A 21,495-nucleotide genomic window follows, 5' to 3' on the forward strand; every position below is an offset into this window, starting at 1 on the left:
TGTATAAGCATGACTTGATACTCACTGCTTTAGGATGCTTTGATACACTTTTGCTATTGCATCTTGTTGCTTTTTTGTGTTATATTAATCATGGATTGTGCAGGTGCCCCTTTGATGACAAAAGGGGGAGGAAATTTAGGTTCCAAAATTGAAATTGGAACGAAACAGGGGCTGGAAGGAAACAGGGGTTGAAATTTTCATTTTTTTTGAAAATTCATGATTACCCTTGTTCAAAGAATGCATGTTGATTGCATATGATCATTGTTGTTTGAAATACATTTGTTTATTATGATTATGCATGTTGATTGTATATGGTCATTGCTGTTTGAACCTGTTTGAACTATATTTGTTTATCATGATTAGTCAATTTTAGCATTTGGTTGATAATGATGATGCATGGCTGATTGATTCTTCATAGATAAACTGGTTGGTTTAAAAATTTATTTTTGGCAGTTCCTTTAATTGTGTAACATATCAAAACTGCCTTGTTTTTGTATTCAAATATCTTTCATTATGTTGTTTTGCTCTGATAGGAAAATATTTGAAAAATATTTGGATATCTTTTTGTATGAAAAGTTTGAGCAGTAAATCAGTTATGATATCAAATGAGTTTTGATTATCAATTAAAACTGCTCATAAATCAAGCAATTTAGCATTATAAAATCTGCTAAATAACATTGTTACTTGAAGCTTGATTTAAATGTTACAGGTTTATGCTTCCCTTGGTAAAATAGCATATATTGAGGGGGAGCCATGTGACATTTTGAAAGGGGGAGAAATTCAAATCAAAGGGAGTATTACCTACTCAATTTTTAATTTCTTTCCATTTCAATTTTAATAATGTTTGTCATCAAGGGGGAGATTGATGAGTTTGGAAAACTCTAAAAATAATACTTGTGATGACTAAAATATTATTAAAATAAATAATTGCAAAATTATTAATCTGACTTTCATTTAACATTTTTGATTAATAATTTTGTTGCAGATTTTATGTTGGGCCGAGAAAGGAGTTTCTGACTTAAGCCCAACAATTAGCCTTGATGCATGCATTATATCATGAGGCTGAAATTTTATATTAATGGGCCAGAATAAATAATAATGTTGCAGGCCCAATGCTCTATTGTTTGCTTTCCATGCTTGATCCGTTACACAATTTTATCAGGAAAGCAAATGCTTATTAAATGGGCCGGCTTTGATCATTTTGTCACAAGCCCAAAATCATACTAAAGAGAATAGCTTCCATGCTTGGTCCGAAATAAAAGAAAAATGAAAGCATAATGCTTCCAACGGAACCAAGCTTTAACAAAGTGATGGATTTCAAAATCTATTACATTGTTAATTAATGCATGGGGAACATGAGAGAGAAAATACAGCTGAATTGATTGATGGGTGTTATGTCAAACACGCCACTCTATGCTAAGGGAAGTAAAAGCAAGCTATGCCTAATTAATTGTTTAACTTCTTTGCATTACTTTTCTTCTCTTCAGATTTCTTTCATTCTCTCTCATCTCTTTCTTCTTCTCTATTCGGTCCTTGTCCAGGAAACAATGGAGGCCGTGCTCTTCAACGAAGAAAAGGAAAGAGAAGCATGCATCAAGACCATCAAGCTAATGATGGCAAGAAAACATACCAAAAGAAAGATGAGCTGTGGCTAGGATGCTTACCAAATATGGTTAGATTTGGTGAAGCAATCTTGAGCCTTTCATGCTCAAAATGGAAGAAGAAGATTCGGCCAGCTAAGGGAGATTCTTGGAGCATGGCTTGTCTTCGAATCTGACCAACCACCACAGGGAGTAGCTAGAGTGGCGAAGTGATGGTTGGAGGCAGAGTTTGAAGCAGATGAAGTTATCATCATCATGAGGCATCAAGGGCCAGAAATCCATCTTGGAGAGCAAGCCAAGGATGGAGAGCCCGGATTGATGAAGGTTGATGATCAAGAAAGGACTAGAGGTAATTGCATGTTGGTTAATGCATGGTTATCTCTTCTCTCTCTGTGTGGCCGAACCGGTTTGTTGAAGGAGGAAGAAAGTTGGTTCGGTTTTGGCTTCAAGTGTGGAGGCTTTCCTGTTTCTTTAAAAAGGGGGAACAACCACTGTTTGAAGTAAGGAGAAAATTTGAGAGTGCAAGGCACAGAGTTCTCAGAGCTACCTGAGCTAACAGATTTCTCTTCTCCTTCAATGTATTCTGTTTAGTATTTTTCTGTTTAATTTTGTCATGTCTTGAGTCTCATGGTAAAAGGCAAACAGTGAGGTTTGTAATGAAAAAGCCATAGAGCGGAAAAAGGCAGAAAGTGCAAAATTAAGAGAAAAAGCCATAGATGTCTTAGAGGTCCTTTGTTCATCTATGTTGTGTATCATGATTCTGTTGGAATCCCCTTGTAAGTTGGGTTAGCACTTTACAAGTTGTAATCTGGTTGATTATAGTGAAATTCCATCATGTTTGTGATGGAGACTGGATGTAGGCTGCACTGCACTTAGCAGCCGAACCAGGATATATCTGGGTGCAAGTTCTTTCTCTTTCTACTCCATTTCTGTTTTCTGCCACACACGAGCAAAAGCTAGAATTATCTCGTGCCAAGTGACGAGACGAAACAAAAAGTCTCGTGGCAAGGGACGAGACAAAACTGAGTTGCTCGTATCCAGTGACGAGCAAGAAACAGAAAAGTCTCTTCAGAAGGACAGCAAGTGTTAGCCTCGGAAAAAGGGGGCTAAGATTCAACCCCCCCTCTCTTAGCCACTGAAACCATCAATAATTTATATTGTTATTTGTTATAATATCTTCTAAGGTAAAGGTAATTTATTATAACAACTTTTGAGTTTCATTATTCTATTGTAATAATGATTAGCTTTATCTTTTCATTTTATATTTATAATTCATTTTATTTTATAGGATTTAGATCTCATATTTATATTCTTAATGTTACTTGCACTTTCAAGAATAAATAGCAACTTAAAACTCATTTTATCAGTCATGTTAAATGAGATACACACTTTCCAATTTGTAAAGAGTGTTGGATAAATACTTTTTTTTTTATATTTTCTGATGTCAAAAAAATATTATTGTATGTTTTTCACTTTCTTTTTTTTTCTTCTCTGTTTTTTAATGAAGAAGTCTGCAATTAAATTTGTTTTAAATGATTGTTTATTTATATAATTAATCATATAAAAATAATTCATGCGTGTTTGGATTACTTGATTAAAAAGATATTAATATTTGTTTGAGTAATACACAAAAAGTTAGTTTTAGTAAACCTAAACCTTATATGATAGTTATTTTGTAAAAGCTATATAATAATTGTCTATATCTAAAATAATTGATACTTATTAGAGTCAATTTGCTAGCAATTTTACAATTTTGAAATAATTAATTGTTACCTTTTATAATCCTAAGTTTCAAAATGTTATACTTATCAACCGTTTCTGTCATAGGATATTTCCAAGATGGAAATTTTGATTCTGAATTGGAGACACACTGAAGCTTTAAGTTCATGGTTGACAAAATTGAATAACGAAAATCTTGAGAGTTTGAATGAACTTGTCCTTGTTGTTGATGATGGGAAGAGTAACTGTAATGTGGCGGTTAAATTATTTGAGAAGACACCCAAGTTGGAAACACTGAAAGTAATAGGCCTTTACTGTGATGAAATCCTCAAAAATATATTTCCCTCCCATGATAAAGCTACTAATAAGGAGATTCTTGGAAACTTAAAAGAATTGTACCTATTCAACTTAGATGAGTTGAAATCCATGAGTGGGGTAGAATACTTGTCAAATCAGCTGCGTCTATTACGTGTTTCTTATTGTCCAAAATTGACAACAATAGTGCTACAATCTCCCTCCTTTCTAAAAGAACTGCACATAGGAGCATGTGATGCAATGCTGCGTCTATTCATATCTTCAACAGCGAAAATGCTAATACACCTTGAGGAGTTGCAAGTTGAGAAGTGCAGATCTTTGAAAGAAATCGTGGGGGAAGAACAGCAGAGTGCTATGACGGAAGACGAAGTTATTGAATTTGAGCAGCTAGAGAGGATAATCCTTCGATCTTTGGAAAGCCTGGAATGCTTTTATTCAGGGAATGCCACTTTGAAGTTGCCCTCTCTCATTCAACTGGACATAGTGGATTGCTCCAAGATGAAAGTTTTCTCTCATGGAAATGTCGGCGTTTCTAGAAGCATTCAAGTTTCTTACAACGACTCAAGTGATGATTTTGTCTTCCTCCGTGATCTTAATAATGCCGCTCTAGTAGTATTGCAGTCTCTAAGTCAGGTAATAAATAAAGACCCTTCTCCAAATAAAATTTTACTATGTGCCACTTTCAAATATTTTCCTTAGAAAGTTAAACACTTGGTTAATTTAACTAAGGTCAATTTTATAGATGTTTTTATTTGGTATCTAATTTTTATCTAATTTATTTTTTATAATAATTTTTAAATATTTTAAATTTTTTACTTTTATATTTTAAAATTTAAAATTAATTATTTAATTTTTTTAGTAATTAGACAATAATTTTTAGATACTATAACAAACACCTTTAACTAATTGATAAATAATTATTTTGCAGTGATTTCAACTCAGAGAAAGAGTATGGAAAAAACAAAAAGAAATTAGATAAGAGAAACCATAAAATGGATTAATCAAATAGATTTTCAGTAACAGGATACTTGGTGATAATAAAATAAATAATAAGGCTCATTTTTAAACATTCAAGTAAAAGTATTAGCATTGTACTCTTTTTCAATTAAATAAATTTTAATTTTTTTATTTATTATTATTTATATCAATAGTTTAAATTTAAGATTTTGAGTTTAAAATTTAAGATTCAAAATTCACACTATAAAGAATATTGCACTTTTTATTTTATTTTTTTGGAATGCATTAAAATTCACCAATAATAATTTAGTTTAAGTTTGTGTATTGCATTGAAAAAATCATGTATTGTTCATTGTTAATAATCACTTGTTAATTGTTGTTCTCTAATTGATAATAACAATATTGATAAAGTCTTATATCTAATTGATAATGTTACTCTTTTATTATATAATATTTCTAAATAATTTTTAATGGAAAAAAATGACAGAGACTTAAGCAAAGACGTTTAAAATATCTTTAAATAAAGACATTTAATTTCATTCATTGAATAGATTATTATATATTAAATTTTTGACATGTATCATAAATTAAAAATATTATCTTTATTAAAAAGTATTGATATATTCTTAGCTGGAAATCGTTAATTTGACTCTGATAATCATTATTTAATTTGTTTAGAATTTAATTTTTAACAAAATTTTATTAGTGGATTGTTTTATTTTTATTATTTTCTATAAATCTTTGTAATATTATTTTTCTACTTTTATTTTATTATCATCTTGATATTTTTTATTTTTACGAATTTAATAATTTTTTATGAGTTGATTTTTTATTTACAATTTTTATAATTTTTTAATAATTTTTTTCTTTTCTCTTACTTTTGAATATCTATATTTGAATCTACCAATTCTTAATTATTCCATTTTTACTCTAGTAATTCTTATTTATTTTTGAATTCTTTGAATGAAACTTATTGTAAAATTGAGATTTTGGAAAAATAAATATTTTGTATTGATTTAAGAAATATTCAGTGTCATTTGAATTAATATTACTTAGAATTATTAGTATAATTATTTCTTCTATTAGATCTTTAATTTTATTCATAATTTGTACTTTATTATTAATCTATGTTTTTTTAGAATAAGTTTTTAATTGTGGCTAAATAACAACTTTAGAAAAAATTATTTTTGACATGTTTATATAAGTGGTGTCCTAACAAAATTTATAAAAATAAATAAATAAAATAAAGGATATTTTAAAAACTAACACAAAAGAAGAGTGATGTTATCATTATTCTTGAAAATAACAAAAACTTAGTTTGAGAAATCTTTTATTTTAAACAAATAACTTTATCAAATTAAACAAATAATCTTTTGATTGTAAATGGAATTTGACATCAATAATTTAATCAAGAATAATATAAATATTTATTAATATATAAAATTATATTAGAGATTTTTAAATTTTAATAAATATAAACTAACTTAAAAAAAATAATATTTTAAAATTACAAACATAAATATATAATTATTTTGATTTACCAAATACAAAATAAAGTACTGATGACTCTTTAAAAATTTTAACAAAACAAGGCTAACATACATCACTCTCCTATATCATGTTACTCTACGATATATTTTGGTACTTAGCATATCTCAAATATTCAATTAAAAAATAGTTAAACTATTATTTTCTTTTAATACAAAAGAAATACATAAATACTTTTAATTCGAGATTTGAATAGCAGAATGAAGAAATAGAATAATACGACTAAAATATAAGGACATTATAATCATTTTTAGACAATAATAAAATATGAAAAGCTAAACATAAAGAAGTGCAACTGTGATGTATAATGAAAATACCTTTAACAAATTTTCAATTTGGATTTATATTAATAGAAAAATATTTTAATTTAATAAAATTTAGTTAAGAAATGAGATAAAAATGAAAATAAGAAATAATTATAAATAGAAAGATATATCATAAAAATTTAATTGAGATAATCAAATAATTATTTACCTATTATTTTAAGCATTATTAAGATTATATTCATTTGTGTTAATATGTGTTCTTTTTTTATTTAGATAATTATTTTTTATTAAACTTTTTGTTCCATAATATCTCACTTTTAACATTCTAGCTAGGCTAATATACGTTTTTATTTTATTTTTTTGGACAAGTATTTTAAAATAAATATATGAAATATTTTCTTATAATCTAATTATTTCTTTTTCTTCACCACTTTGATTTTTTTTATTAATCAATAAATGCATTTATTTAGAGTAATATATAAAAATGGATGCATCGAGTATAATTTTTTAAAATTGACAAAGATAAATTTTTACATGTTTTTAACATTGCATTTAATTTATGCTATTACAACTATTATATATATGTTTGTACTGCTTTTTATAATATAAATTAACATAAGTGGCTATAAATATCTCTAAAATTAAGTTAAATATGCTAAGAGTGGTACAAAATTCACCGGTTAATAAATCGATCACATATCCTTTTATTATATATTGATATAAATTTTAGAAATGAAATAATGAAAATTGGCAATATAATATTTTTTTTGTTAGCATTGTTTTATGGTCACGCCAAAAGAGATATTAATTAAAATAATTTTGACAAATGATAAATGTGGGTAAATATAAAATTCCAAATATCTATTTATCAAATGTTTAATTTGAATATAGTGGTAAATGACAAACAAATAATTAGAAAATACATTATGCTAACCATATCTAAATCTTTATAGACAAGTGATACATAGATTTTTTATATCAATTTCAAACTATCGATAAAGAAATTTATATGTTGTCTATTAAATTTGATAAAAAAAGATGTTTAGTCGTCTTTCCAATAAAAAACTCAAAATTTATTTATTATTTTTTTTGTAATTAATTATATTCACCATTATTATTATTTCTGATAAGAAATTTGAAATGTTTAAAGTTCTAATTAATCTTTTTTATTATATTTATTTTCGTGACATAACAAAACTCAGAGACGTCTTAGTCTTGGCGATAACTCGGAGCTAAAAGATTTATGGCTTGATAAAGTGCATATTCCAGATGAGGCCTTCTCCTCTGGTTTCACTTTAGAAAGTCTGGTGGTGGAAGGATGTGATGAATTCTTTACAACCGCAATACTACCTTCTCATTTACTTCCCTTCCTCAGTCGATTACAAGAGTTGGTGGTGCGGGGATGCAATTCTATTGAAGCCATATTTGAAATCAAAGAGACAACAGCAAATATTATTATTCCTTTGAAGGAATTGACTTTGGAGAAACTTCCAACTCTGAGGCATGTTTGGAACAAGGATTCTGAAGGAAAGCTCAGTCTTCCCAAACTGGAGGAGGTTATTGTTGATGAATGTGCAAGCATAAAATCGGTGTTCCCAGAATCAGTTGGCAAGGGTAACATACAAAGGTTAGAAGTGAAGAATTGTGCAGAGTTAGTTGAAATTGTCACTGGAGATGATGTAGCCAAACAGGTTAGCATCTTCTCCACGCTATGTTGTCTGAAGCTGGTCAATTTGCCAAATTTGGAGTGTCCATTACTATCGCATTTGCTACCTTCTCTTCATAAATTAGAAGAGTTGATGGTTGGAAAATGTGGTTCCTTGAAGACTATATTTGATGTGAAAGATGCGCCAACAAATGAAGAAGATACAAACATGATTACTGTTATTCCTTTGAAGAAATTGACTTTGGAGAAACTTCCAACTTTGAGCCATGTTTGGAAAGGAAAGCTCAGTCTTCCGAAATTGGAGGAGGTTATTGTTGATGAATGTGCAAGCTTAAAATCCTTGTTCCCAGAATCAGTTAACATACAGAGGTTAGAAGTGAAGAATTGTGAGAAGTTAGTTGAAATTGTCTCCAGAGATGAACTAGCCAAAGAAGAAGAAACAAATAAACAGGTTAATATCTTCTCCAAGCTATCTTGTCTGAAGCTGTGGAATTTGCCAAATCTAAGCTACATTTATCATGGAATGGAAGACTCTGAATTTTCATTATCAAATGCATTACTACCTTGGCATATGCTACCTTCCCTTCATAAATTGGAAGAGTTGGTGGTTGGGAATTGTGGTTTCTTTGAGACAATATTTGATGTGAAAGATGCTCCAACAAATGATGTAAAAGATACAGACATAATAGATATTCCTTTGAAGAAATTGACTTTGGAGTATCTGCCATCTCTAAGCCATATCTGGAACAAGGATCCTAAAGGAAGTAGTCTCAGCTTTCTATGTCTTGAGGAAGTGGTTGTGAATGGATGTAAAAGCATCACAAGCTTTTTGCCAGCATCATTGCCCATGTCTAACATGATAAAGATAGATGTAAAAAATTGTGAGGAATTGGTTGAAATTGTTACAAAAGATGAAGCAGACAATAAAGAAACAAATAAGGAGCTTACTATGTTTCCTAAGCTAACTTCATTGACTCTGCACAATTTGCCAAATCTTACATACATTTATGCTGGAATGGAAATTCTAAATTTGCCCGAGTTAAGAGAGCTGGATATTTCTCATTATAAATTTGCAACAGATTCCACTGCAAAGGTACGAAATCTCCTACCTTAAAAATATTCGTAACTTTCTAATCTTGTTAGGTTTATATATGATATGCTTATTTCTCCGTAGAATATGTACTTTTGAGAAAACTACATTTTATTTATCACAATAAGCAGCTCATTCTTATTTAGTTTGTTAAAAATTTAATATATCTCTCACGCACCAATCCAAGTCTTTTAAATCATTCATAATGAGCTAAATGCATGTGTCTAATTTGAGAAGCTACCCACCATTAGTAAATACGAGCTGCTTTTGCCATTTTTGATCTCTTGCTTGTATATGTGGTAATAGCTTGTATGCATATCTAAGAGTCAATTTAAAAAGAATTTATTTGTATGTTTCAAGTATAATGTCAAATAATATTTTTGAAATTATCTGCAATAAATTCTAGTTTGGCAATGAACTCAAAAGAATTTATTCTTATTTTGAGTTTTGGATTGAATTAAGAGTATCTATAAATTTTAAACAAAGAGTAAAAAAACATTCAACTATTTTGTAATAGACTTTATCACAATAATACATTTTCATAACTAAAAAGAAAGTGCCAAAGTCTTTATTAAATTTGTTATTTACTGTTGAACAAATTGATCTTTTTTATTTAAAATATTTTTAAATTCAATTGTCATCTGAAATCTTTTTTTATTTATAACAAAAGCTATATTGATCGAGTAAAATCACATTTTTTTTCCTAAACAATTGATGTTTTCTTCATCATCAAGAAAAGTAGATTTTTAACACGTTTAACTTACAAGCTTCTGCGTGCTTCATTGATTTCATTTTATTTGGAATACTGTACGCATTTTGCAGCAATTAAAAAATGGAGAAGGTAAATTATGTTCACATGTCATGATGGCCATGTGTTGTCCTTCTTATTAACTTTGAATCCGATGGAGCAGGTTGTTACCCCTCACTTAGACTTAAAGCGAGTCTCAATAGACATGGAAGGTGTGATGATGCTTTATTCGGACCCCGAAAACATAAAATGTCTGAGATTGCAGGGCTTTAATGATGTTGATGACTCAGATGCCGCATCTGCCTTTAATTTCTTCCCAAAGAAGGTGCCACTTCCCAATATTCAAATGCTTGGGGTGGCCGATAGTGCCTTCAAAGAGATATTCCCATTACAAAAGCCTGAGATTATTCATTCACAGCTGTTTGTTCGAGAATTGGAATTGAGAAATCTGCACAAGCTTGAATCCATTGGGTTACAGCACACTTGGGTGGCCTCCTCTAATCTCACATCGCTGAAAGTTGAGGGTTGTGCATCTTTGAAGTATTTGTTTACTTCTTCAGCCGCCAAATGTCTTGTTCAACTTGAACAGTTGCACATATCCAACTGTGAAGCACTCGAAAGTTTAATGCTGGATTTTCAACCACATGATGGTGATCATGATGTCATCTGATGAGTTTGGAAAACTCCAAATTAATATTTGTGATGACTAAACGTTATTAAAATTAATTAATTGCAAAATTATTAAATCTGAATTTTTCATATATTGATTAAATAATTTTGCTGCAGGTCTTATTGGGCCGAAATAAAAAAAGATGGTGCTAGCCCAATTTGCATTCAGCCTTAGTTTTGATAATAAAATAAAAAAATGGCAGTTTTAATGTTACTTGGGCCCAAATGATTTTAATTGCTCTAAGCCCAAGTGGGTTACATGCTTTCCATTTGTTTTAAGCTTGCTCCAAATCTCATCAGGAAAGCAAATGCTTTTTTATTGGGCCAAGAACATCCCTCATTGCAATCAAGCCCAAACTGTTAATGTTTCCATACATTAACCGAATCCATGAAGGCCTCCAACGGATTCCATTGCTTGATTAAAATGGATTTCAAAGTTAATATGCTAGCTTTGGAACAATGAGAGAGAAATTAGCTTTGATTTGATGGGAATTATTATGATTAGTGTTGCACGCCACCCAGGGAAGTAAAAGCAAGCTATCTTCATTTAACTAGTTTTGAATTGCTTTTGTTTACTTTCTGTGTTCTCTCTCATCACTTTCTTCTTCTCTCTTCGGTTAATACACAGGAAACAATGGCCTCCATGAAAGCAAGAGTAAGCTACCGAAAGGAAGGAAGGACAAGCTATAAGTCCATCACTATGATGGCAAGAAAACAAAAAGTATGTAGTGGCTGAGATAATCACCAAATATGGTTAGATTTGGTGAGTTAATCTCGGATCCTCCATACCCAAAAAGAAAGAAGAAGATTCGGCCAGCAGAAAGATCTTGGAGGCGTGACTTGTCTTCGTTTCTGATCAACCACCACAGGGAGTAGCTAGAGTGGCGAAGTGATGGTTGAAGGCAGAAGATGAAGCAGATGAAGTCATCATCATCATGAAGCATCAAGGGCCAGAAATCCATCTTGGAGAAGAAGCCAAGGATGGAGCGCTCGGATTGATGAAGAGTGGTGACCAAGGAAGGACTAGAGGTATTTGCATGTTGGTTTTTGCATGAGTTACCTCTTCTCTCTGTGTGGCCGAACCGGTTTTTGTTGAAGGAAAAGAAACTGAGCTCGGGTTTGGGTCTCAACTATGAAGGCGTCACTTCTCTATAAAAGAGGTGAACAGTCATGGTTTGATTCAAGGAAAAGAGTAAGATTTGAGAGTGCAAGGCACAGAGTTCTCAGAGCTACCTAAGCTAGCAGTTCTCTTCTCCTTCAATGTTTTCTGTTTAGTATTTTTCTGTTTAATTTTGTCATGTCTTGAGTCTCATGAAAAAAAAAGGCAAACAGTGAGGTTTGTATAAAAAAAGCCATAGAGCGGAAAAAGGCAGAGAGTGCAAAATTAAAAGAAAAAGCCATAGATGTCTTAGAGTTCCTTTGTACATCTGTGTTGTGTTTCATGATTCTGTGGGAATCCCCTTGTAAGTTGGGTTAGCACTTTACAAGTTGTAATCTGGATGATTATAGTGAAATTCCATCATTGTTGTGATGGAGACTGGATGTAGGCTGCACTGCACTTAGCAGCTGAACCAGGATATATCTGGGTGTTATCTTCTCTCTCTCTCTCCTACTTCAATTCTGTTTTTATTGTACAAGATGCAACATCAAAAATGTCTCATGCCAAGTGACGAGACAAAATGAAAATGTCTCGTGACTAGGGACGAGATAAAACAGAAAAGCCTCATCTAAAGTCCAGCAAGTGACAGCAAGCAAAAAGGGGCTAAGATTCAACCCCCCTTCTCTTAGCCACTGAAACCATCAATTGGTATCAGAGCTTGGTCTCAAAGAGATCAAGCTTTGCAGCTTGGAGTAAAGATCCTAATGGCGGAAAACAGTGGCGCAAATGTGGTGTCTTATAATCTGACCGAAGGACAATCTAGCAACAGACCTCCTCTTTTCAATGGGAAAAATTATACCTATTGGAAGGAAAGGATGAAGATATTTGTACAAGCTGTTGATTACAGACTTTGGAAGATCATCTTGGAAGGACCTAAGTTTCCGACTACCACAAATGCTCAAGGGGTAACCTCTCTTAAACCAGAAGCAAGCTGGACCGAGGAAGATAGGAAGAAGGTGGAGTTAAACGCCAAGGCAACCAATCTGCTCAATTGTGCTATCAGCTTTGAGGAGTACCGACGAGTATCACGATGCACAACGGCAAAGGAAATCTGGGACAAGTTGCAAATCACTCATGAAGGAACTACCATTGTAAAAAAGACTCGGACAGACATGTTAAACAGGGAATATGAAATGTTTACAATGAAGGAAGGAGAGTCCATCGATGAACTGTTTGAACGGTTCAATGCCATCACTATTGGCTTAGATGCTCTTGGAATCACACATTCAGAATCTGTGCTAGTGAGAAGAGTGTTGAGGTGTCTCACAAAAGAGTGGGAAACAAAAGCCCTAATTATTTCTGATAGTAGCAACTTAGATTCCATGACACTTGATGATTTGAGAGGAAACTTACTTGCTTTTGAAAATTCCTATTTGAAAAAAGATTCAAAAAAGAAAGGAATTGCATTTTCTTCTGTGACTAATCCTCTGGATGATGAATCCAGTGATAACTCTTCTGAAAATGAGTTTGTGTTGTTTGCAAAAAAATTCAGGAAAATGGCAAAGCTCAAAGGCAAAGGCGGCAGCTCCAGGAGGACGAAGAAAGATCTTAGCAAAGTAACCTGTTTCAACTGCAAGGAATTAGGGCACTTCAAATCTGACTGTCCCAAGTTGAAGAAGGAAGAAAAGCCAAGAAAAGGAAAGAAGAAAGGACTAATGGCTTCATGGAAAGAGTTGGAAAATGACTCAGATGATGATGATGAGAAATCAGAAACCAAGTCCCAACAGTGCCTTATGGCAGATCATGTAGATCAGGTAGTCTTTCATAACCCTAACACTGAAGATCTTCATCTTATGATAGACCACCTTTCTGAAAAAATAAGATACTTTCTGTTGGAAAATCAAGAACTTGAACAACAAGTCACCATTCTTCAAGCTGAAAACAGTTTTCTAAAAGAAAAAGTAAGAGAGGCCGAAACTGTTTGTGATCTCATTGAAGAGAATAAGCAGTTAAGAGCCCAAATTAAAAGTTGTGAAAGTGATCATTCAGTTCTTGCATATGTGAATTGTTTTAAGCAAAATGAAGAGTTGCTTAGAGAGGTTAACAGACTTAAAGAAGACTTAGCCAAGTTCACCCAAAGTTCTGAAAATTTAAATCAAATCTTGGCTAGTCAGAAACCTCTTTATGATAAAGCAGGTTTGGGTTTTTATAAATCTGAAAAATCACATTTTGAAAACATTGCTTCATCTTCAAATGATGCAAAGTATCAAGACCCAACTTGTTTTAACAAAACAGCAACTCCAAGATTTTGTAGACTATGCAATCGAAATGGACACTTTCCCATTCAATGTTTCTTTGGTGAAAGAATGATTGGTGACAAGGTTTATAAAGTTGTTTTTGATTACAATGGCTTAGGACATAGAAGATGGTTTAACGTTAAAGGATCCAAAAAAATTTGGATACCTAAGGGTTCTTAAGCATTGTTTTGCAGGTGTGCCTAGCATCCAAAAGAAAAGAGAACACATGGTACATGGATAGCGGATGCTCTAGGCATATGACCGGAAAGACAGCCTTCTTCATAAAGCTTGATGAATATGATGGAGGATTTGTCACATTCGGTGATGATGCTAAAGGAAAAATAGTTGCTGTTGGGAAAGTGGGTAAAAATCTCTCATCTTGTATAAATGATGTCCTTCTTGTACATGGATTAAAACATAACTTGCTTAGTGTTAGTCAATTGTGTGATTTGGGTTTTGAAGTTATTTTCAAGAAATTTGTTTGCTTAGTGGTTTGTGAGAAAACTGGGGATGTTCTTTTTGAAGCTAAAAGATGTAATAATGTGTATGGATTAACTCTTGAGGATTTAAAGGAACAAAATGTAACATGCTTTACCTCTCTTGAATCTGAAAAATGGCTTTGGCATAGAAAGTTGGGTCATGCTAGCATGTACCAAATTTCTAAGCTAGTTAAAAAGAATTTGGTTAGAGGAATTCCAAACATCAAGTTTGATAAGGATCTTACTTGTGATGCTTGCCAATTGGGCAAACAAGTAAAATCCTCTTTTAAATCAAAAGATGGAATATCAACCAAAAGGCCATTGGAAATGTTACATATTGATCTTTTTGGTCCTACTAGAACTCAAAGTTTAGGAGGAAAACACTATGGTCTTGTGGTGGTTGATGATTACTCTAGATTTGGTTGGGTACTTTTCCTTGCTCATAAGAATGATGCATTTTATGCCTTCTCCACTCTTTGTAAGAAAATTCAAAATGAAAAGGATTTGAAAATTGCCCATTTGAGAAGTGATCACGGAAGAGAATTTGAAAATCAAGATTTTGAAAAATTCTGTGATGACTTAGGAATTTCTCATAACTTTTCATGCCCTAGAACCCCCCAACAAAATGGGGTGGTTGAAAGAAGGAATCGAAGCCTTCAAGAAATGACTAGGGCCATGCTATGTGAGAATGAAATTCCCAAATTTTTATGGGCTGAAGCTGTGAACACAGCATGTTATATTTTGAATAGAACAATCATTAGAAAAGGGTTAAAGAAAACTCCTTATGAGCTATGGAAAGGAACCCCTCCAAATCTTAAGTATTTTCATGTTTTTGGATGTAAATGCTTTGTACTTAACAATAAAGAAAATCTTGGAAAATTTATCCAAAATCATATGAAGGAATGTTTGTTGGATATTCCACCACAAGCAAGGCTTATAGAGTTTATCTCAAAGAGCATAGGACCATAGAGGAATCCATACACGTTACCTTTTGTGATTCTAACTTAATTCCCATTATTGTAAAGGAAAATGATTCAGATTGTGAAGAGGAAGGAACAAGTAGAGGAAATTCCAAAACTGTGGAAAATGAAGAATCTGTCAGCCCTGTTTTATCTCGTCAGATTGAAGGAGAAACTTCCATTTTGTCTCCTGAGCAGACACGAGAAACTGGAACAGTGAGACCATCAGAAGTTCATCAAAGTTCAACACCTGTCCGAAAGCCCAGAGAATGGAAATCCATGAAGGGCTATCCTCATGATTTCATCATTGGTGATCCCTCTCAAGGTGTAACCACAAGATCCTCCACCAAAAGGCAAACCGAATCTAGCAACTTTGCTCTCTTGTCACAATTGGAGCCCAACAATGTCAAACAAGCTCTTGAAGATCCATCATGGGTCAAGGCCATGCAAGAGGAGCTTGCTCAATTTGACAAGAATAAGGTTTGGAATTTAGTACCCCATCCGGATGGTAAGAAGGTAACGGGTACTAAGTGGGTTTTCAAAAATAAACTTGGTGAGGATGGACAAGTTGTTCGTAACAAGGCTAGATTAGTGGCCCAAGGTTACGATCAAGAAGAGGGAATAGATTTTGATGAGTCTTTTGCTCCGGTAGCTAGAATGGAAGCAATTAGGTTGCTTCTTGCCTATGCTGCCCATAAAGGTTTTAAGATGTTTCAAATGGATGTTAAATGTGCTTTCCTTAATGGCTTTATTGATAGAGAAGTGTATGTGGCTCAACCCCCCGGTTTTGAACATAAAGATTTTTCTAATCATGTTTTTAAACTTTCGAAGGCTCTTTATGGCCTTAGACAAGCTCCAAGAGCTTGGTATGAAAGGCTTAGTGCCTTTTTATTAGAAAATCATTTTCAAAGGGGAACCACCGACACTACCTTGTTCATTAAAGTTTCTAATGATGACATTCTTCTTGTTCAAGTTTATGTGGATGATATTGTGTTTGGATCAGCCAATGAGACCTTGTGTGAAGAGTTTGGAAAACTCATGACTAGTGAGTTTGAAATGAGTTTAATGGGAGAGCTAACCTTCTTTCTTGGCCTCCAAATTAAACAAACTCCTAGTGGTACATTTATTCACCAAGGCAAGTATGCAAAAGAATTGATAAAGAAATTTGGTTTAGAAAATTCCAAACCAATGGGAACACCAATGCATCCTAACACTAAACTTGATAAAGATGATGATGGCCTAGATGTGGATGAGACACGGTATAAAGGAATGATTGGTTCACTAATGTATCTTACATCCTCTAGACCGGATATTGTTCAAAGTGTGGGAGTATGTTCAAGATTTCAATCTCACCCAAAAGGATCCCATTTAACGGCTGTTAAACGCATCATTAGATACATTAAGGGAACATGTGATTATGGTTTATGGTATCCAAAATCTGATGATTTTTGTGCAGTAGGGTTTTGTGATGCAGATTATGCGGGAGATCGAGTGGATAGAAGGAGTACTTCGGGCATGTGTTGCTTCCTTGGAAGCTCACTCAACATGTGGTCAAGCAAAAAACAAGCCACAGTGGCTCTATCCACGGCTGAAGCTGAATATATATCCGCATCTGCTTGTTGTTCACAATTAATTTGGTTGAAAACTCAATTGGAAGATTACAAATTAAAGATCAATAGCATACCCTTATTTTGTGATAACATGAGTGCAATAAATATTTCAAAAAATCCTGTTTTGCACTCAAGAACAAAGCACATTGAAATTAAATATCATTTCATTAGAGAACATGTGCAAAAGGGAACTATTGATATTCAATTTGTAAAATCTGAAGACCAAATTGCTGATATTTTTACAAAACCCTTATGTGAAGACAGATTCTGCACCTTAAGAAACAGTTTGGGAATGATAGAATTAAGTTCTGTTGAAAATTTGTGAATTTTTTGATTCTGTTTGGTTTTGTCTCGCAGGAAAGCAGGAGACAAATTTCAGGATGTGTTGAATGGGCCATGATTCAGGGGGAGGCTGCGCAGACTTTAATGGGCCCACATAATCAAGTTTGACCTCATTGAATTTTTAATGACTCCTCACTTTATGATGATCAAATCTTTTGAGTGTCATTTCAAATCTCATTGGAAGTAGTTAATGTCAAATCAAACCTTTCTCTCTCCAAGTAATCCCTTGATTCTAGGAATCCTTTTTTCAAATTCTTGGAAAACCGCCCTGGTTAATAACCGCCCATTATGATCATTAACCACTCCCATCATTCTATCTCCAATCAACATTTAATGCTCCCTTAACCTCCCTCCACTTCTCACCTTCGGCCAACCCTTCTTCTTCCTTTCCCATCATCTCTCTCCATAATGAAAAAGAAAACCGCTTCAAGAAAAAGTGGAAGAATCAATCTCTCTCAAAAACCGTTCACTCCACAAACACACACTCATATTCACATTCACTCTACATCCTCTTCCTCTCCCTCTCAATCGGCCAAACCAACATCCACCATGAGAAAGAAGATTGCTCACAAGAGTTCTGGCCGTGGCAAAAATAAGGAGCCTAGCGTTGATGAAGAGTCGTCTCAGACATCTCCCGTTCCATCTCCACCAACGCGGTCACCCAAGAAAGCAACACCAACACCATCAAGAAAAAGCTCTCAGAAGCCCAAAGGTTTCGTGTTCCATGACACCAGGGAACCAGCCAATCTCGAGTCACTGGAGTTCAAGAACAAGTTCAACAAGCCTCATTCTCACTTTGATCCATCCAGATTTCTGAATTGTGCATGTTATGAATTCCATCAAGAAATTCTGGAGAAGAGGCATATCTGTCTTTCCTATCTGGTAAATCTTGATTATCTGTCAACAAAAGGAATTATCTTGCAACCTCTGTTTGATAACATCAAGTGGACTCCTCTGCTACACATTCACAAAATGGTGTACCCGAAACTGGTTCGGCAATTTTATGCAAACCTCAGAATGATTGACGGTGCTCTTCACTCTTATGTGAAACGTGTGCATATGGTTCTGAACTCAGAAACTCTCAGTGCTGCCCTTGGATACACGGACGAGGGACCAAGAGTGTACATGAATGACAAATGGGATGATCATATTGGGATGACTTACAAGCAGATTCTCTTCCATATTTGCGCAAACATGTCTGGATTAGATGGCACGGTTCCTACTCATAAAGCCCTTGGACCAACCAATTCTTTGTTGCATCGCATCATTACCCTCATTCTAACTCCACAGAGCGGTTCACACAATAGGGTAACTGTATCTGATTCCTTGATAATCTTTGCTCTTGTTACTTCTACTCCTATTTCATTTGCATACATTATGATCAGACATATGTGGGACTCTGTAAGAAGTACAAAAAAGGCTAATTTACCTTATGGAATGTTTCTCACGTGTATTTTTGAGTACTATAAGGTAGATTTAACCAATGAGGATGTGGAGAACAAAACTTCCATGATCAAAGGTGGTGGTGCGGTAAAAGGCCCAAAGAGCAAGAAACCAATGCCAATGGACAGTGACCTAGAAAGCCAGTTTGAATCTCCTAAGGCAACTGAGTCATCTCGGAAAATTCTCACTGAGTTCTCTAACATGTCCACTATCATGATTCAATTTCATAAAGCTGCTCGAAAGCTAGCCGCTGAAAATGAACGTGCCTGGATCAGATGCAAAGAGCGTGTGGGTATGATGCTGGAAAATTTGGAAAAGGATTTGGGTGTCGGCAGTGAAGAACATGCTGCAGATTCTGATTACAATCTGTCTGATGATTAGTGTCTCTTTTATTTTACTTGATATTGGCAAAAGTAGGCTCAATCTTTCTTTTTTGTATGAGCGTAACTACAAACTCCCTGCTCTGTGATACTTTGAAACACTCATGTTATTTTGTTGTCTTGCTATTATGTTTATCCTGTGGTATTCTTCATATTTTTGTGCAGGTGTTTCCCCTATGATGACAAAAGGGGGAGGAAAATAAGTTTCCAAAATTGAAAATGGAAACAAAGAAAAACAGGGGAAAAGAAGAATAGGAACAGAGATGAAATTTTCAAATTTGAAAATTCATGATCTCTCTTGTTCAAAAGATGCATATTTGGTTTATCATGTTTTTGATTTGGCATCTGGTTTACTGAATTTGGCTTATCATGTTTTGATTTGGCATCTGGCTTATAGTTATGCTTTATTTTTATGCATGGATGTTGATTAATTATTGATAGCCTTATTGTCTTGAAAAGGCATTTTTGGCAGTTTCTTTAAAATGTATAATGCATCAAAAACTGCCCTATTTTGCTTTACAAATATTTTCCTTATGTTACTTTGCTATGATATGATTGAACAGGAAAATGTTTGGATTTTTTGTAACATTGTGTCATTGAGCAGAAAATCAATTATGATAACAAATAAGTTTTTGATTATCACTAAGCTCTGCTCATAAATCAAGCATTCAACATTCTCAAATAAATATGTTGAATAACATTGTTATTTTGAAGCTTGATTAAATTGTTACAGGTTTATGCTTCCCTTGGTAAAAGTGGCACATATTAAGGGGGAGCCATGTAACATTTCAAAAGGGAAGAAATTCAATCCTCAAAGGGAGTACTTGTACTCTAATCTTTAATTTCTTTCCATTTCAATTTTAATAATGTTTGTCATCAAGGGGGAGATTGATGAGTTTGGAAAACTCCAAATTAATATTTGTGATGACTAAACGTTATTAAAATTAATTAATTGCAAAATTATTAAATCTGAATTTTTCATATATTGATTAAATAATTTTGCTGCAGGTCTTATTGGGCCGAAATAAAAAAAGATGGTGCTAGCCCAATTTGCATTCAGCCTTAGTTTTGATAATAAAATAAAAAAATGGCAGTTTTAATGTTACTTGGGCCCAAATGATTTTAATTGCTCTAAGCCCAAGTGGGTTACATGCTTTCCATTTGTTTTAAGCTTGCTCCAAATCTCATCAGGAAAGCAAATGCTTTTTTATTGGGCCAAGAACATCCCTCATTGCAATCAAGCCCAAACTGTTAATGTTTCCATACATTAACCGAATCTATGAAGGCCTCCAACGGATTCCATTGCTTGATTAAAATGGATTTCAAAGTTAATATGCTAGCTTTGGAACAATGAGAGAGAAATTAGCTTTGATTTGATGGGAATCATTATGATTAGTGTTGCACGCCACCCAGGGAAGTAAAAGCAAGCTATCTTCATTTAACTAGTTTTGAATTGCTTTTGTTTACTTTCTGTGTTCTCTCTCATCACTTTCTTCTTCTCTCTTCGGTTAATACACAGGAAACAATGGCCTCCATGAAAGCAAGAGTAAGCTACCGAAAGGAAGGAAGGACAAGCTATAAGTCCATCACTATGATGGCAAGAAAACAAAAAGTATGTAGTGGCTGAGATAATCACCAAATATGGTTAGATTTGGTGAGTTAATCTCGGATCCTCCATACCCAAAAAGAAAGAAGAAGATTCGGCCAGCAGAAAGATCTTGGAGGCGTGACTTGTCTTCGTTTCTGATCAACCACCACAGGGAGTAGCTAGAGTGGCGAAGTGATGGTTGAAGGCAGAAGATGAAGCAGATGAAGTCATCATCATCATGAAGCATCAAGGGCCAGAAATCCATCTTGGAGAAGAAGCCAAGGATGGAGCGCTCGGATTGATGAAGAGTGGTGACCAAGGAAGGACTAGAGGTATTTGCATGTTGGTTTTTGCATGAGTTACCTCTTCTCTCTGTGTGGCCGAACCGGTTTTTGTTGAAGGAAAAGAAACTGAGCTCGGGTTTGGGTCTCAACTATGAAGGCGTCACTTCTCTATAAAAGAGGTGAACAGTCATGGTTTGATTCAAGGAAAAGAGTAAGATTTGAGAGTACAAGGCACAGAGTTCTCAGAGCTACCTAAGCTAGCAGTTCTCTTCTCCTTCAATGTTTTCTGTTTAGTATTTTTCTGTTTAATTTTGTCATGTCTTGAGTCTCATGAAAAAAAAAAAGGCAAACAGTGAGGTTTGTATAAAAAAAGCCATAGAGCGGAAAAAGGCAGAGAGTGCAAAATTAAAAGAAAAAGCCATAGATGTCTTAGAG

At 33.6% G+C, this 21,495-nt stretch overlaps 2 protein-coding genes across 2 annotated transcripts; both read left to right on the forward strand.

Moving 5' to 3' along the window:
• Positions 1–581: 581 nt before the first annotated feature.
• On the forward strand, positions 582–4,334 carry LOC130962539 (uncharacterized). Its single transcript, XM_057888743.1, has 2 exons — positions 582–2,791; positions 3,429–4,334. The coding sequence occupies exon 2, from the start codon at positions 3,441–3,443 to the stop codon at positions 4,332–4,334; it is 894 nt and encodes a 297-aa protein (XP_057744726.1). The 5' UTR covers positions 582–2,791; positions 3,429–3,440.
• A 2,905-nt stretch (positions 4,335–7,239) lies between these two features.
• Positions 7,240–10,580, forward strand: LOC130962540 (uncharacterized). Its single transcript, XM_057888744.1, has 3 exons — positions 7,240–7,245; positions 7,609–9,165; positions 10,074–10,580. The coding sequence occupies exons 1-3, from the start codon at positions 7,240–7,242 to the stop codon at positions 10,578–10,580; spliced, it is 2,070 nt and encodes a 689-aa protein (XP_057744727.1).
• The last annotated feature ends 10,915 nt before the right edge of the window (positions 10,581–21,495 follow it).

The sequence above is a fragment of the Arachis stenosperma genome, chromosome 2, assembly GCF_014773155.1.
Source record: "Arachis stenosperma cultivar V10309 chromosome 2, arast.V10309.gnm1.PFL2, whole genome shotgun sequence".
Classification (NCBI taxonomy): Eukaryota; Viridiplantae; Streptophyta; class Magnoliopsida; order Fabales; family Fabaceae; genus Arachis; species Arachis stenosperma.

Excerpts from the sequence above, each read along its gene's own strand:
- LOC130962539 (XM_057888743.1), top strand. The coding sequence starts at position 3,441 with ATGGAAATTTTGATTCTGAATTGGAGACACACTGAAGCTTTAAGTTCA.
- LOC130962540 (XM_057888744.1), top strand. Across the intron at positions 9,166-10,073 it reads CAACAGATTCCACTGCAAAG|GTTGTTACCCCTCACTTAGA; the intron begins GTACGAAATCTC and ends CCGATGGAGCAG.